Source organism: Oryctolagus cuniculus, chromosome 5, assembly GCF_964237555.1.
Source record: "Oryctolagus cuniculus chromosome 5, mOryCun1.1, whole genome shotgun sequence".
In the NCBI taxonomy this organism is placed as follows: Eukaryota; Metazoa; Chordata; class Mammalia; order Lagomorpha; family Leporidae; genus Oryctolagus; species Oryctolagus cuniculus.
The window spans coordinates 131,516,614-131,531,637 of NC_091436.1; the positions used below are offsets into that span (position 1 = coordinate 131,516,614).

Below are 15,024 nucleotides of genomic sequence, written 5' to 3' on the forward strand. Positions count from 1 at the left end.
GTGGCAGGGGTGTGGGAACTCCTGTCTGCAGGGCTGCCAGCCGTCAGACTCCACTTGTGCCAGAGAAAGAATCTGGCCCCCAGGGGTGTCACGTCCCTATGGCCGAGGGGGTCATGCACAAAGAACCCGCGTGGGGACAGAAGTCACCCTGAGTGGTGTACACCAGGACTAGAGAGAAGGGGGTGAGGGAGAGCAGGGCTGGGCACAGGCACGGTCAGGTCCAGGGCAGCTGGCACCTGGGTGCTTGCAGGATGGTCCCAGCGGGAGGCTGACTGTGGCTCCTGAGGGCAGGGACTGTGCTGTGGCATGTTTGTGTCCCCAGTCCCCAGGGTGGCACACAGCTGCCCCTCCACAGATCAGACCAGGGGCCAGAGTCTGGGCATGGGATTCCCAGGGAAACAGCTCCCAGGAGTCAGTTTGACAGTCTAGAGTATGGCACCAAGGCCAGGACCCGCTGTGCGCGGGAAGGGAGAGACCTGTGTTGGTTTTGATCTGGAAGCCTTTAGCGGCGGGAGAATACTGGGCGCGGGAGAGGACGTGGAAGAGGAGCAGTCCAGACAAGAACACGGATTTAAGGATTACACATGCATGTGGTGATCAGGGCCAGGAGCCTCGGCGGAGTCAGGCTGAGGAGAAGGGCCTGGCAGCACGCCCTGAGGACCAGCCACAAACGTGCACGAGGACCAAGAAGACGGGCCTGGCCGGCCGCACCTCCAGCCAGCTGTGGGACCCCAAGTCACCTCACCTCTCTGCTCTCAGGATTCTTGTAATAGACTGAACTGAATCTGAAAAGTCCCTTCCCAGCGAGATGGGAAGAAGGCATAAAAGTGTTTATTTTATGCATAATTATAAAAGGAGACCTTTTATGGGCATCTTTGCGTAAGCGTCTGTTATGAACGATTTTGTTAGGAAAAGTGAGAAGCAGTGCGGCCATTGTTTCGCATGCTGCGCAGTCCCTCCACCTGTTGTTGGAGCAGCAGTTCTGCGTCCTCATCTGGCCCCAGGAAGAGATGAGTGGAAACGTGGGCGTCCACTGCGGAGCCAGCAGCTGGGAGGGAGGCCGGAAGTCTCCGCACAGCTGGAGCTGTTGGAGAAACTGGCCACGAAGCGGAGAACTGCCCGCAGCTGGGCCGCAGGGACGGTGTTGTGCAGAGAGCAGGGCCGCAGCCGGGCTCTTGAGCACCTGTCCAGCGAGAAGCGGACTTGGTAAGGCCACATCCGCCAGGCATCCCAGAAAGCTGGGAACCAGGACACTTCCTTTTTGTTTGTTTCTTATAGAAAAACTGAAAGATATCTCTGTCATTCTGCAGCCATGTTAAGACCAGGAATGTGAGTCTGTCCCCAGAATGCTGGAGTGTGCGTACTAAACACTCACTCTAAGAACTCTGCAGTGTATGTACTGAAAACCGGAAACCAGGAATTCCAGTGCTGCCTGGGATGATATATATCAGAAGGCTTCACTCCCAGAACCTTGTAAGCAGTGGAGTTCCTTCCGGTCATCCGCGGGACCCATGGCCTGGGTAGAAAGTGGGAAAAGTCACATTGGAAAGTTAAAGCACTGTTGCCATATGTGCACATTTCATCCAGAAACTCCCATGCTTCGGCAGGATAAAGTACCTGTGCAGAAGTGTTGCTCACAATTCCAGAACTGTTCCTTGACTGAAAAGCATGTGCTGGCTGTTCACATACATACGTGAAACCAGGGTTTATGAAAAGGGTGTTTTGTAGGAAGCAGTAGTCTTCCTTTTTATCACTGTGGTCTATAGATGGACGGTTGACTCCTGCTCTGAGCAAGCCCTAGAGAGACAGAACTGGTGAGTGTGGCTGGGCAGGTGGTGTGCTGAGCACTGGGTAGATGAGTGGGGCTCCCATGCCAGCCACTGAGAAAGGGACATTGGGTCTTCAGGGGCATGCCAGTCAGGAGCCGTGGCTTTGCGTGTAACTGGCTCAGACATCACAGGGAGGTGGGCACCTACTTTGTAAAGATGTGTCGCCTTACAGACGAAAGCTGAAAGCTCAGATCAGAAATCCTATTTGTATCGGTTGGCGTGGAAGCGCTCTGTAGGAATTACTCAGGAGAAACCAGGAAAGGAAGATAAAGTCATTGATCAACACTTAATAAGTTTTCCCAATTTCTGCTGGTTCACGAAGAATTCCTTGGCCACTTTGGGAAAATTACCAGAGGCTTCTGCTTTTAAAAACCTTGAAAAGGGGCTGGTGCTGTGGCGCAGCAGGTGGGTTAAGCCACCAGCGTCCCATGTGGGCGCTCCAGTCTCAGCCATTCCACTTCAGATCCAGCTCCCTGCTAATGGCCTGGGGAAACAACAGAAGATGGCCCAAGCGCTTGGCCCCCTGCACCCAAGTGGGAGACCTGGAAGAAGCTCCTGGCTCCTGGCTTCAGATCGGCTCAGCCCTGGCCATGGCAGCTATTTGGGGAGTGAACCAGCAGATGGAAGATTCTTTCTCTCTGCTTCTGCCTCTCTCCCTCTCTGCAACTCCACCTTTCAAATAAATCTTTTTTTTTTTTTTTTTTTTAAAGAAACACCTTGAAGAAAATGTTGAGCAAATAGTGTTTGGGGAATCCCTGCAGCGAGGGGCGGCAGACAGCAGCCAGGCACGACTTGAGTGTGACTACTGGGAAGGGGCTAGCACCTTTGCGTCCACCCCGTCCAGAGTTCAGGGAGAAAAGAACACCCCAGGCCGTCTCAGACGTGTCGAGAATTACGGCTCCCAGAGAAGCAAGGCAGTGTGATAATAAACAGCAGCTTCAGAAAAGGACACCCGGACTGTGACTGGGGCTGTGTCGGATCCGTACACACGACTACATTCCAAATTAGCCAGCTCCTCTCAGGGGACAGATCCGGAGGCCATTGAAGATGGTTCAGCGAAGGTGCCCCTTTGTGAGCAGCGGCAATCAAACAGGCTAATGGGATACATGATTGCCGAGAAGGGAGGGAAAATGACGCGGAGACCGTAGTAATGGTTTTGCATAAATCAGCAGTGCGACTCTGCCCTGTATGCCTCATTCACTTTTGGTCACATCCTTTCCGGGGGATACTGCAGTCTTGGGAAGCTTTGGAGGAAAGAAATTGAATCGTGTAAGCTTCTGAGCAAAGAGAAACTTGGGACTTTGCTGGTGCACCTGCAGGAAGGCCCAGAGGTGCCCGATGGGGACGGGAAGTGGGCTGGGGAGCTCGGGGCTGTGGTGGGACAGGCCGGGGCTCCTTTCCAGAGGCCCATCTCCCCTTGGGAGTGACAGCTCCCCTGGGCCAGTGGGCTCTCCTGCAGTTTCCTCGTGAAAGGAACAGAGGCGTGGCAGCCCGCAGTGCGTGCTCTGCCGGGCTGACCACAGTGGACGAGCTGGCTTCCCCTGGCAGGCTCGCGCTCAGTCCTGCTCCTGAGAGCAGTCAGCACTGCCCACATGCCCCATGGGCAGATCTGACGGCTCCCTGGGTCCCTTGCACATGATGATGATAAAATGCAAACACATGGTGCTCATTAAGTGTCTCCAGGAGCTGGGCAGGTGTCAGTGTGTGTGGTTGCTGTGTTTGGTTCAGGGCTGGTGGCTGAGCCCAGCGTCCTGTTCCACGGGGCAGAGCAGGTGGGCCGGTGCTGGGGAGGTGGCTTTGATCTGGAAAGACCTCCTTTACCCTCTTCCCTGTCTGCCTGCCCACCCTCCAGGGCCTCCTACACGCATTCCCTCCTCTCGCTGACTTCCCTAAGCTCCCTTCTGTGCTGAATCCGTTCTCACTGGCTCCAGGGTACCACGGGATCACAGATCACACACTCAGGACCGTGTGTGAGAGGCAGGCGTCAGAGCCGCCCCGTCCTGGCTGAGTCCCAGCATCCCACTCTGCACTTGCAAGAAAGCCCCTGCACGCCCTGGCGTGGGAGTGCCTGTGCCCGCACCCGCCTGTGAGACCCTGCAGCAGTCACTGCAGTAAACACACCAGGCAGAGGCCGTGCTCAGTGAGGGCATGCGGATAACAACACAAGAGAGCAAGAGTCTAGGAGAACCTTGGTGCCCACCTGAAGGCCACCGCTGCCGCCTCCGCAGCACCACAGGGTCCCCAAGGCCACGGTGGCCCCTTTGCTTTCCTGTGTCAGTCTTATTGGGTCAGTTATCTAATAATTCTGGCTTTGTTCTTTCTTTCTGTATAAATTACTCCCTCCTATGGGTTCCAGAGTGCCAGGTGCTACCTTGGGGATTCCAAGATGTAGGGCTCTTTGCTGTCTACTTTGTTTAAACACTTGCATTATTTCAATTTGTCACCACAAACATGTACTCCTTCCCCAGTATTTCTTAATTTAAGGAGTACTAGCATTTTTTGTGTTTTTACTTACTTGAGAGACGGAGCTCCCATCTGCTGGTTACTCCCCAACGCCCACAATGGATGGGCTGGGCTAGTTCAGGCCAAAGCTGGGAGCCAGGGACTCATTCCAGGTCTCTATATGGATGGCAGAGGTCCAATCCCCGAGCCATTATCACTGCCTCCCAGGAGGGGCACTAGTAGGAAGCTGGAGTCAGGAGGCAGAGCCCGGCATCAAACCCAGGGACTGCAGGATGGGAGACAGCACCTCAGCTGGCCTCTTAACTACTGCACCCTGCACACGGCCCCAGGAGATGCCAGGTCTCTGTGACCCTCCTGTGGCCAGCAATTGCTGGCATCTGCCCTTTTCCACTGGGCCAGGTCGGTCCTGCCTCTGCTGCCCCCACCACCAGCGTCATGGCTTAAAAACCAGCAATGGCTCCCCTCTTCCCTCCGCACGCAGGTCCTCACTCCTCGGACTCTTCCTTGCTTGGCTGCCTGTCCCTCACGATGTCTTCTCCCCCAGGAAGCATCCCCTGGCCCCCGGACACCCTCCTGTGAGCCCACATGGCCCCGAGCAGAGCCAGAGCTCCTGGCTTGGCTGCTGCGTGTCCGCTGGTCTCACTATGCCTTCGCCAGGGTCCGAAGCCCCACAGTGGGGCTGCAGGGGCTGGTGGGGGAATGCGTACGTGTGCATTCCGTACCCCAAGCTTGCGGCAGAGAGCCGTCCTCCCAGCCCTGAGTGCTGCTGCCCTCACCTTGTTCACTGTGCACCCACTGTGTGCTTGGCTCCTCGCTGACTCCAGGGCTCCCCCGACTCCGTTAGTAAAACTCTCCTCCACCTAGAGCATTTACAGTGTATAACAATAAAATTAACTGTGCTGGCAGTGGGAGCAGTAGGAGTCAGGCCATGGGCCGGGCTTGGGTGCTCCCTAGAGACCCGCCCTGCCCCTCAGGATCCCTCACGTGTGGGCCCCTTCCACAGGAAGGAGCTGCATCCTGGGGAAGGAGCCGTCCGCAAGAGCCCGCTCAGATGTGGCTCATTTCTCGCTGCAGGGTTTCTGTTTCTTTGTTTTGTTTTTATTGATTTGTTTATTGTTGGCGAGGCCCGAGTGGGGGAAAGGGTGAGCAAGCCTTGGTTCCTGAGTCGGGTGGGAACTGACCGAGGCAGGGAGGGGCGGGCCCTGGGGCAGCAGGTGCCCGCAGGCTCTCGGGCCGGCTGGGGAGGAGCTCACCTGAGACGAGCGGCACTGAGGGAGACCAGTCGATACGAGAAGGGCAGAAGAGACCACAGGAGAGGGGCAGCCAGGGCTCTGAGCAGCAGCCTCCGAGACACCGACAGGCCAGAGAGCGGGCTTACACCGTAACCGGGGGACCAGTATGGCACGCAGCCAGGCAGCAAGACCCCGTGTGTTCCCTCTCAGAAGTCACCCTTTCTGGGCGGCGGGGCCAGAGGACAGCGGGTTGTATTGGAGAAGAGAGGGCGGGAAGGGGACGATATTGTGGCATGTCGGGTTAAGCCACCACCTGAGACACTGGCATCCTTCATGGGCGCCGGCTCAAGTCCCGGCTGCTCCACTTCAAATCCAGCTCCCTGCTGATATGCCTGGGAAAGCAGTAGAAGATGGCCCAAGTCCTTGTGCCCCTGTACCCACGTGGGAGACCTGGATGATGCTCTGGGATCCTGGCTTCAGCCTTGGCCCAGCCCTACCTATTTAGAGAGTGAACCACCAGATGGAAGACTTCTCCCTCTCTCTGTAGCTCCAAACAATAATAATAAAAAGAATGGAGTGCTTGTTGGGTTACAAGAAGCTCGAGAGGGTGGGAGGCAGGGCTCTACACCAGGCTGCACACCAGAGCCTACCCAGATGTCCAGAAAGAGGGGTGCACATGAGGCAAGAGCGACCCAGGCACTAACTCCCACCCCCCAAGAAGGTCTTTCTACTTCAGAATTCTTAGAAATGTAGAGCTAAGGAGAAGGGCAGGTCCAGAGTTGCCACTTAGGGGAAGACTTTCAAGTTTACCCTCCTAGCCCTGGGTCAGAGTGTGCCCTGGGCCCTGCTGGCATTGACAGATGCCCAGAGGAGATTTGACATAAAGGGGAGGGAGGAGACACGGGGCTCACTGGAGCTAGCTCCCATGAGGCACAGCTGCAGAGGGGCCCCAGGAGACCCCATGTCAGGGCAGTGGCCAAGCACCTGGCCTTCAGGGAGAGGAATCGGCTCTAGGAGAACAGGGCTGCGGCCAGAACGCAGAGACCAGGCAGCCGAGTGTGCGGCTGCCTGCCCCGCCTTGCCTTAGACTTGGAAATGTGAAGTGTGAAACGGTGCTCGGGAACTGGAGAAAGCAGCGATGCAGGAGGGGCAGCACAGAATCGTGTCGTCACTATAACCCCACAGTCGATAACGACATTTGTCTCTGTGAACCTGATGCCGAAGTACCGGGGCTTGTGTGGTACACGTGTGTTCACATTGGATGTGGACAGTATGCGTGTGAGTGCGCGAGGCAGCACAGAGCACTCCCCTACGGGAGCAGCCCCTCTGTCCAGCTGGGTGCCTCCTGAGCCCCCTACCGTCTCACAACCTCTGCCCTGCCTCCCCAACCTGGCCCTCCCTCTGTAGAGTGGCAGGTGTCCAGCCAGCCCTGCCCTGTCCTCACTGGGCACCAGTGCCTAATCCTCTAACTAAATGGTCTTTCCCCAGGAGTGAACTCACCAAGCATGGGCAAGTGCGAAGCTCAGTGGCTCCTCATAAGCCAGCAGTCCCCACGTCAGGAGAGGCAGTGAGGTGACAGTGGGCTGGCCAGGGAAGCCAGCCCCGTGTCCTGCCCCGTGGGCTCTCCATGGCCTGCTGCCCCTAGCTGTCCACACCAGACACCCTGCAGGCCTTTGCAGGCTGCAACCCTATAATCTAGGGCCTCGGCTATTTTAGGAGAAGCGGAGCGCAGAGAGAAGGCCTTGGCCGTGTGGCGCTGCTCAGCGAGCTCGCGCTCTACAAGGGGTTTCTCCAGAATGTGTGCTTGCAGCTGCCCTCCTGCCTTCGTCTGCAGCCGTGAGACCCCGGCCACAGCCCCGTCTCTCTGGTGGTGTGCACACCCCCCTCAGTGCCTGTCCCGTCACAAGCCCAGCCTACCAGTTTCCTCAGGCCCCTCCCCTCACGCCTCCCAGCGACCTCGCTCCTATTTCTGCCGCCAGGGGCTGCCTGGTGACTGTGGGAGGAACTCTGCCGAGGGCTCAGCCCCTCCACAGTGTGCAGAGCCCCCAGAAGAGCTTTGAGGGCAAGTGTAGTCCTTTGAACATTTTAGGTTGAGATGTGGATAAAGCATTTCCCCGAAGTTTAAATGCCATTCTCATTAATGTGAGCTAGAAGGAAGGAAAGCTTCATGAAGGGGGTGACGACGACTCCTAGGAGTGGGTGGCTGGCAGCAGGTCGATAAGACGGGTTCTAGCTCACTGACCACGGCCACAGCCCCTCGGTGCAGGCCGTGGGCTCTCGCCGCTGCGTCCTGGAAATGGTTTTCACAAGTCTGCAAAGAATTCCTGCTACATCCAAGACAAACCCCGGACTGTGCGTGCGCTGCAGCCAGTGCCGCCCTCAGTCCGGCAGTCGGTGTGAGCGAGGTGTGGGTGCTCTGGCAGCCCAGAGGCCTCTGCGAGGCGGGCAAGGTCACTGCGGAGCAAGGCTGGCTTCCAGGCAGTCTCAGAACGAAGGAGATTTGAGCATCTGAAAAATCAGTTCCCTTCAAAGTGCCAGTCTGCGTCTTGGGAAGTGGATCTGTGTAGCTCGGACCTCGGACTGCAGCGCCCACTGCAGAGGCTGGGGTGCCTGCCCTTCAGAGAGCCGGCACAGGCACCTGGCAGTGGACCTCTCCAGGGGCCTGCTGGGCCGATGGCTGAGGGAAGGTTCTGTGTGGGCTGAAGGCGGCGGCCAGCGTCCCTCACTGCCCACCTCCTACCCCGCCCTGCACTTCTGCAGCTTCCGTCTGCACTGCGTGTGCCACACTCACCAGCCCTGTTAGCAGAGAGCGTGGTTTGGGGTTCCTGTCCTCCTGCAAGAAAGAATTCAGGCGTGAGACAGAGAGCAGGGGTAAGCAAGACAGCAAGGTTTATTGGAGTAGGGCATCCGTAAGAACGGATGGGCACCTCTCCAGACAGAACCTGGGAGAGAGTGCCCAGTCGCTCAGACGGGGGTGGGGGGGAAGCGAGGTGGCGTGGTTAGATGGAGAGCGTACACCCGGCAGGCCAGGCGGGCAGCTCACCAGAGAGCCGAGTGCTGAGCACGTGCAGTCTGTCTTCAGACTGCAGCTTTTAAGGGGGTGCGTCCGGTTCTTTTCCCTCCAGGACAAAGAACATTCCTTCCCAGGTTTCACTGCTCAGTGCTGTCAGACTGGGGCCTACCTGGCACCGGCACAGGAGGGTCCCCTGGGGTGTCTGCCTGGAGGAAGGCTGGGGAGGTTTCAGGGCTCTGTGGTACCAGGCCACGTGGCCCATTTGGTGCTGAGGAGAGAGGAGTCTCCTGGGAGCTTCCCTTGGGGGAGGCTGAGATCACTGGGAAAGTTATCGGGGTCTGGGCAGGACTTTGAAGTGTGACATCCGGGGCTGCTTCCCAGGTGGGCTTCTGCGGGTGCTGTGTTTTCCGCAGGCCCCTCTCACACACACGTGGGCTGATTTGCAGCTTCCTACCTACCATCACCACCCCAACCACGCACTGTACTCTCAAGGTCAAGGCCACAACTCACCCCTGTCTACCTGTGCCTGTCGGTGCTGTGTTAGGGCTGACAGCAGGCTGGCTTCTCCTGGCCCCTGCAGGGGTGCAGCCCACTCCCCAGTCCCCCAGGTTAAGGGTGTCTGTTCCAGGCTGGACTGAGCCATGTGTGGTTGAGGACTGCCCCTGGGCAGGGTGTGCTCACAGCATCAGGGCCTTGCTGGGGACAAGCACGGGTCCTCTGGAGCAGTGCCCTCTGGGTCTTTCTCATAGCAGCTCACTGAGAGGTAGTCTGCGTTCACTCCATTAAAGTGCCCTTTCAGTGGCTTTTAGTGTGTTCATGGTGTTGGGCGGCCCCAACTAGCCCACTGCCAAATGCCGGAATCAAGTCAGTCACAAGGGACAAAGGACCCACAGGTGCGCGAACAAACCTGGAGCAGTCCTGTGGGAGGATTCGGGAGAGTCCAAGGGCAGGGCCCGTGTTTGCACTTATGCTGACCGGCGGAACCTGCTGCCCTGGGAGGGACTTCCTGGAGCTCCCACGTGGCCACCCCGAAGCCGGGCTCTGGGGTCACAGGCCGGCCCACCCCTCACAGGTCTTCTCCTTCTCTCCGCCAGGTGTTCCATTGTGTCCACTTTGAGTGTCCGGAGCAGCAGAGCAGCCAGAAGGAAGAAAGCAGTGAGGAACCAGTGACAGGAGACGCCAACCCCGCGGGTCAGCAGCTCGACCCCCACGCCCTGCGGGCCCCCAGTGGCAGCTCGCTGCCCCCCAGCCCGGGCAACTCGCGCTCCCCCAGCCGGCAGCACCAATAGAGGTGGCGGCGGAGCAGGTGGGACTCGGGGGCCCAGGAACCGGGTCCTCCCTGAGCAGGGCTCTTTGTGGACTTCCCCTCCCCTCCCCCATCCCCTGGGAGGAGCAGACCTGACTGCAAACGGGACACAGAACAGGTTTTCTCCAAGGACCCAAAGGGCCTGCCTTGTTCTCCTCAATTTGTTCAAATCGGGCTGGTGTCCGGGGGGGCCACATGGGTCTTCAGTCTCCATCAGGTCTGCCGTGAAGCCCCTCCCCCTCTGCAGAGGGAGTCAGAGACCACCGTGGCCCTGGCCGTGCTGGGACGGAGGCGGCCCTCAGGGAGGGGCTTCAGTAGAGTCTGTCCAGCAGCCGCGTGCGTCCTCCCCCCTCGCAGTTCCTGGCCGTCTGCTGAATCACAGGTGTTCCAGATCTTTTGGAAGTGCTCAAACAGGAAGTTACTCGTTCGGTCCCCTTTGGCACTGTCATTTCCCTTCCGTAGCACTGAGCGGTCACGCGTGGGGTGGAGCAGAGAGCCGGGGCGCTCCGCGGGGAGATCCTTCGAGGAAGTTCAACAACATTCACTCGAGCGAAGCAGTCCATGGACACCCGAACTGCTGAGTTACTGACCTGCTGCTCCTGGGGAGTCCCCAGCCTGCGACCCCAGGAGGGGTCAGGCCCGTGATGTTAACATTGAGAACTGGGCTGAGTGGTCGGCTGGGGAGGGACTCCGTGGCTCACTGTGAAGCACCCTTGCTGAGGGCCCTTGCTCCAACTGCTCTGTAGCCACGCGGCACAGAGTCCAGTGACCCTGCCTGGAGGCCAGGGGAGGGCTCTCGCATCCTAAAGCCGTGGGCGGGCAGACAGAAAGGGCCCGGGGCTCAACTTGATGTTGGCCAGTTTCTCCGCACCACAGTAGGCGCTGGCAGCAGGCTGTGTGAGGAACTGGGATGCTGGTTCTGTGTGCAGGCTAGACACTGCGCTCAGCGCTTCCTCTCCGGTCCTGGTCTCTGTCCAAGTCCCTGCTGTGCGCGGTGCGTGGACACCTCGGGGTGCCCAGCATTTCATGGTGTCAGGCGCTCCTGTGATGAATGGTGGGGGGCTTGCTCGCGGTGGGGAGCCGCCCGTGTCAGCCTGTTAGCGTCCAGCCCCTGCCGCCAATTAGTGGAGAGTTCTCGCCCACTCAGCACGTGCTCCCGCGTGCGGCCCCGCCCAGACGGACCAGAGCCGCAGGTCAGTGAATGCAATGTCTTGCGCAGAGCTTCTTGTTAAAATTGCAGTCACCTGTCCAGGAGCCCCAGCCTGGAGCTGGGCCACTGACCTGGGGAAGCACTGGAGAGCCAGCCAGCCGCCGGCCAGCCCCCAAGCGCTCAGCCCAGCCGGCCGCGGCTCTCTCCCAGGCTCTCTCCCAGGCGCTCTCCCAGGCTCTCTCCCAGGCGCTCTCCCAGGCGCTCTCCCAGGCGCTCTCCCAGGCGCTCTCCCAGGCGCTCTCCCAGGCGCTCTCCCAGGCTCTCTCCCAGGCTCCGGAAGCCGCTGCAGGTCTGGCAGCTCAGCACCACATCTGAAAGACACTGCACTTCCTTGGCCTCCACCCGTGCGGGGGGGTGGGGTGGGGTGGGGGTGGGGGATGGGGGGGATGGGGGGGGCCTGCCCCCTGCTGGGAAGCGCCTCGCTGATCACTACCGACACCTCCTCTCCCCAGTGCTTGAAGGACGCTGCCTTCTTCCATCTCTGCAGAAGGAAAGGGAAGATGGGGACAGGACCGGGGACAGGTCTCGGGGCCCCCACCGCCAGGGCTGCCACTTGCCCCGCAGGTCCCCTTCCTGGGTGGAGAGTTGCCCAGGACTCCAGGGGAACACTGCTCTGGTTGCCTCCTTCCTGGATGGCTTCTGATTCAGGGCCAGGAGGTCCCTTCCCAGTGTCCTGCTGGGTCTAGAGACCAAGGTCAAGGTAGCACATACCCAAGGCAAGGGATGGGGATGGGAGAGGGGGTCCCGGCTCCTCAAAGCCCGTCTGGTCCGGTAGAGGACTCCTCCCCTGCGGCCAGTTGGGCTGGAAAGGTCCCTAACCCTTGAGGCTAAAGGCAGGTGCGTGGGTGAGAGCTGGGAGCGCTGGCCTGGGTGGGGAGATCCCTGGAGGCTGCGGTGGCGGCGTCTTGGAGGAAGGAGACCACTGAGCATGGGGAGGGGAACAGAGGCTCCCCCACCTCGGGCCTGCTGCAGGGGCCGCGATGGCGTCGGGTTGTGGGGATGGTGAGCGGAGGTCAGCCCCGCGGACAGACTGACGGGCCTTCTGTGGTGCCCCAGCTACACACTGATGGGCGTGGCCAGCAATCCCGCCCTTTGCCCTTGGTGCTTTCTGGAAGACTAGAGAGAAAACATGGCAGGGCTCTCGGGGAGGGTCTCCGAAGTGCCCTTGTGCAGGCAGCTCCGGGGACCGCTGGCGAGGCACCCCGCGTGACCAGGACAGCCAGGAAAACCCGCCCCGCGCCCGCCCCGCCTCCCCACGGCCGGTTTGGGTTAGATCCCTGGGCCTGGGATGGTGCGGCACTGCTCTCGTCACTTTTTTAATCTTATTAAGTGAAGTGCTGGCTCCTGACAAATACATTAAAAGTGTTTTATTCCTAGAAGAGTTGGGAGAAGAAATTATTTTCAGCAGGAGTGGGATGTGTTTGTTAGACTGATTCCTTGGCAAAAAAAAAAAAAATGAGTTTTTGAATTGTGGAAAAAATTGCTCAGTAGTTACGCCGTCGGCCGCTTGTCAGGCTGCTGTGAGACGGCGCCAGCCCCGTGAGCCGGACCTCGTTTTGAATTTAGCAGTCACCTGGGGAGGAGGGAGGTGCAGTGTGCGGGAGCACCTCCCTCGCCAGGGAGGAAGGTGGCAGAGGAAGGGACAGAGGGCCAGCACCTGCCCCTCGGTGCCATCGCCGGCACGGCGCCTGGCATGGTTTTGTGCTGCAGCCGTGGACGGTGCGTGTTTGTCCTGACAACAGGGCAACGGGAGCTCAGTGCCCATTAGCGGCCCTGGGAATGGAAAATGCAGTTCCCAGGCCCGCGCCACCGAGGCTTTTATTGTCAGCATATGAAATTAGCGCCGCAGGCTCAGAAAGCGGGAGCGCGCAGGGCGCCGAGCATGGACGGCCTTGCCATGGACAGCGTGGAGGCCCTGGCTGCAGGCCGAGAGTGAGGGAGCGGGAGCGGGGTGTGGGAGGCAGGGGAGGCTTGGTGGGGCCGCACCCCCCGGACTGTGAGGGGCCGTGCTGCGCACAGTGCCAGCCCCTCTGCACGCACACAAGGGTGATGGCGGACACGCTCGCTGCAAAAGAGCCGCTCTCTTTTTAAGTGACTCAGTGTGAAAATGATGAGAGGAGAGCCTCGCTCATGGACGGACGTGCCCACTCCGCCCGGGGCCCTGGCTGCAGTGCCCTGTCCTGCCCCCAGCCCTCCACCTCACCCCACGCCCCACAAGCTCCCAGCCAGAAGCGAGACTCTAGCCTCCCCTCCCCCAAGCAGGGTCGCTTCTTCTTCCTGTTTTGTAAGAACTGCAGTGCCCCCCCCGCCCCGCCCTGGGCCTTGCAGTCCTCCACCCGCAGATGTCTGCACGCGGACCCCTCGCAGCGGGTGTGTATGGTCCTGAGCAGGGAAGGTGGGGACGGCGGCACCACCCGGAGCCTGCGCCCCTGCACTGCCCTCGCCTGTCGGCCCAGGCCCCTGCCAGCAGCCGTCAAGGACCATGCCTGCAGCCCCGACAGCCACCCTGTGCCGCTGTTGAAAACCCGTAGACTGGCCCGCCCTCACCTCCAGGCGGGACAGAGGCCCTGGCCCTGCTCTTCTGAGCGGGCAGGGGTGGCAGAGATGTGCAGGGCAGGGTCTGCTACAGCCCGCCCACCTGCAGGTGGCGGTGGCCTGCCCCAGCTGACGAGCCCAGGGTTTGTGGCCCGAGATGGTGAGAGCACCGGCCTGAGTAGCACTGGGGGGCCACCCCAGCCTGTCCCCCTGGGGACCGGCCTCCGCACGCTGCCCTGGCAGCTGCTCCTGGTCCTGCGCTCCTGGGTTCACTCCCAGGCACATCTCCATCCGGGGCCCGGCGGCAGGAGCTGATCCCTGAGACCCTCCCCAAACAGCGAGGTCTCTCCAGGCCCCTCCACCAGCTGTCTGCGCCGTCGTAGGGCAGGGCGCCGCGGGCCAGGACGGCAGGGAGGCAGGGCCCTGGACACCACAGATGGAGGGACTCAGCCCCTCTCCAAGGCGGCTGCAGTGCCCACAGTAGCTTTCTAGAAGGGACCCGAGAGCTGCGCCTGCTCAGAGGACAGCCAGGAATCCCCCCATCGCTCTCCCCGGCACTGGTGTCCCTGCGGCTGCCCCACGGGGCCTGGAAAAGCAAGAGGAGAGTGGCCTTGGACTTCACCTCTGGAACGGGCTCCGGGGCCCAGGAGCTCCTGCTAAACCTGCCCCACCCCGCGGTCTCTGGGGCTGTGAAGGTTGCGGGCGCCACCCCCAGGCCCCTTCCCTGGCTCTCGGAGGGGGCAGGACTCTCGTGCTCCAGCATCTCCAGGCAGCACTGCTGTCAGAGCCGAGCGCTCGCTCGGCGCGGACGCACAGCTGTGTTCAGAACCACCCCGAAGCGCATGTTTGTGACGACTATGCTGTGGGTTTTGTTTTAGAAATAAAGTGTTGCTCCCTCGTGCCTGTCTGTGTCGTCCCTGGGCAGCACGGCCCCAGAGCCCCGGTCCCCTCAGGGACACCCAGGGGGTGTCTGCCGGGCGCCCCCCCCCCCCCCCCCCCGCTTCCAGTGCACCTTGGAAGGCGGCAGACAGCACTGGAGCAGGTGGTGTCGCTCCGATGGGGGCTGGCGTGTGTGGCCGCCTGGCGTGGAGCGGAGGGACACGGTGACCTGGCTGCCGCCCTCCTGTCTCCTTCCCAGCCCGTGTCCTGCCCACGCCCACGCCCACGGTCTAGTCAGTGCCATTTCCGCCACGTTGGACCTGAGTCCCCTTCCCTTATCCGTCTCCTGCCCAGAGTGCACCGCAGCGCCACCCTCCCCGCCTTCTCCCGTGCGGGGGTCAGAGCGTGGAGCCCGCAGCCTGCAGCTGGGCTTGGGTCGCCAGCAACTCGGTGTGCGGCATGGGCTCGGGACCGACGGTGCTGCACTTGACGCGGGCGGCCTCCTCGGGTCTTGGTCTCACACCCACCGAGCCGTGGTCACGTGAGAACCAGGTAGG

At 60.5% G+C, this 15,024-nt stretch overlaps 1 protein-coding gene across 3 annotated transcripts in view; it reads left to right on the forward strand.

Moving 5' to 3' along the window:
• Positions 1-14,489, forward strand: part of BTBD9 (BTB domain containing 9) — a 435,326-nt gene extending 420,837 nt beyond the window's left edge. For all 3 annotated transcript variants that reach the window (XM_008262867.4, XM_017345091.3, XM_051855721.2), the window contains one exon: positions 9,632-14,489. In XM_008262867.4, coding sequence (XP_008261089.1) covers positions 9,632-9,826 — 195 coding nt within the window. In that variant the 3' untranslated portion in view covers positions 9,827-14,489. The remainder of the gene's footprint in view (positions 1-9,631) is intronic.
• Positions 14,490-15,024: the final 535 nt, after the last annotated feature.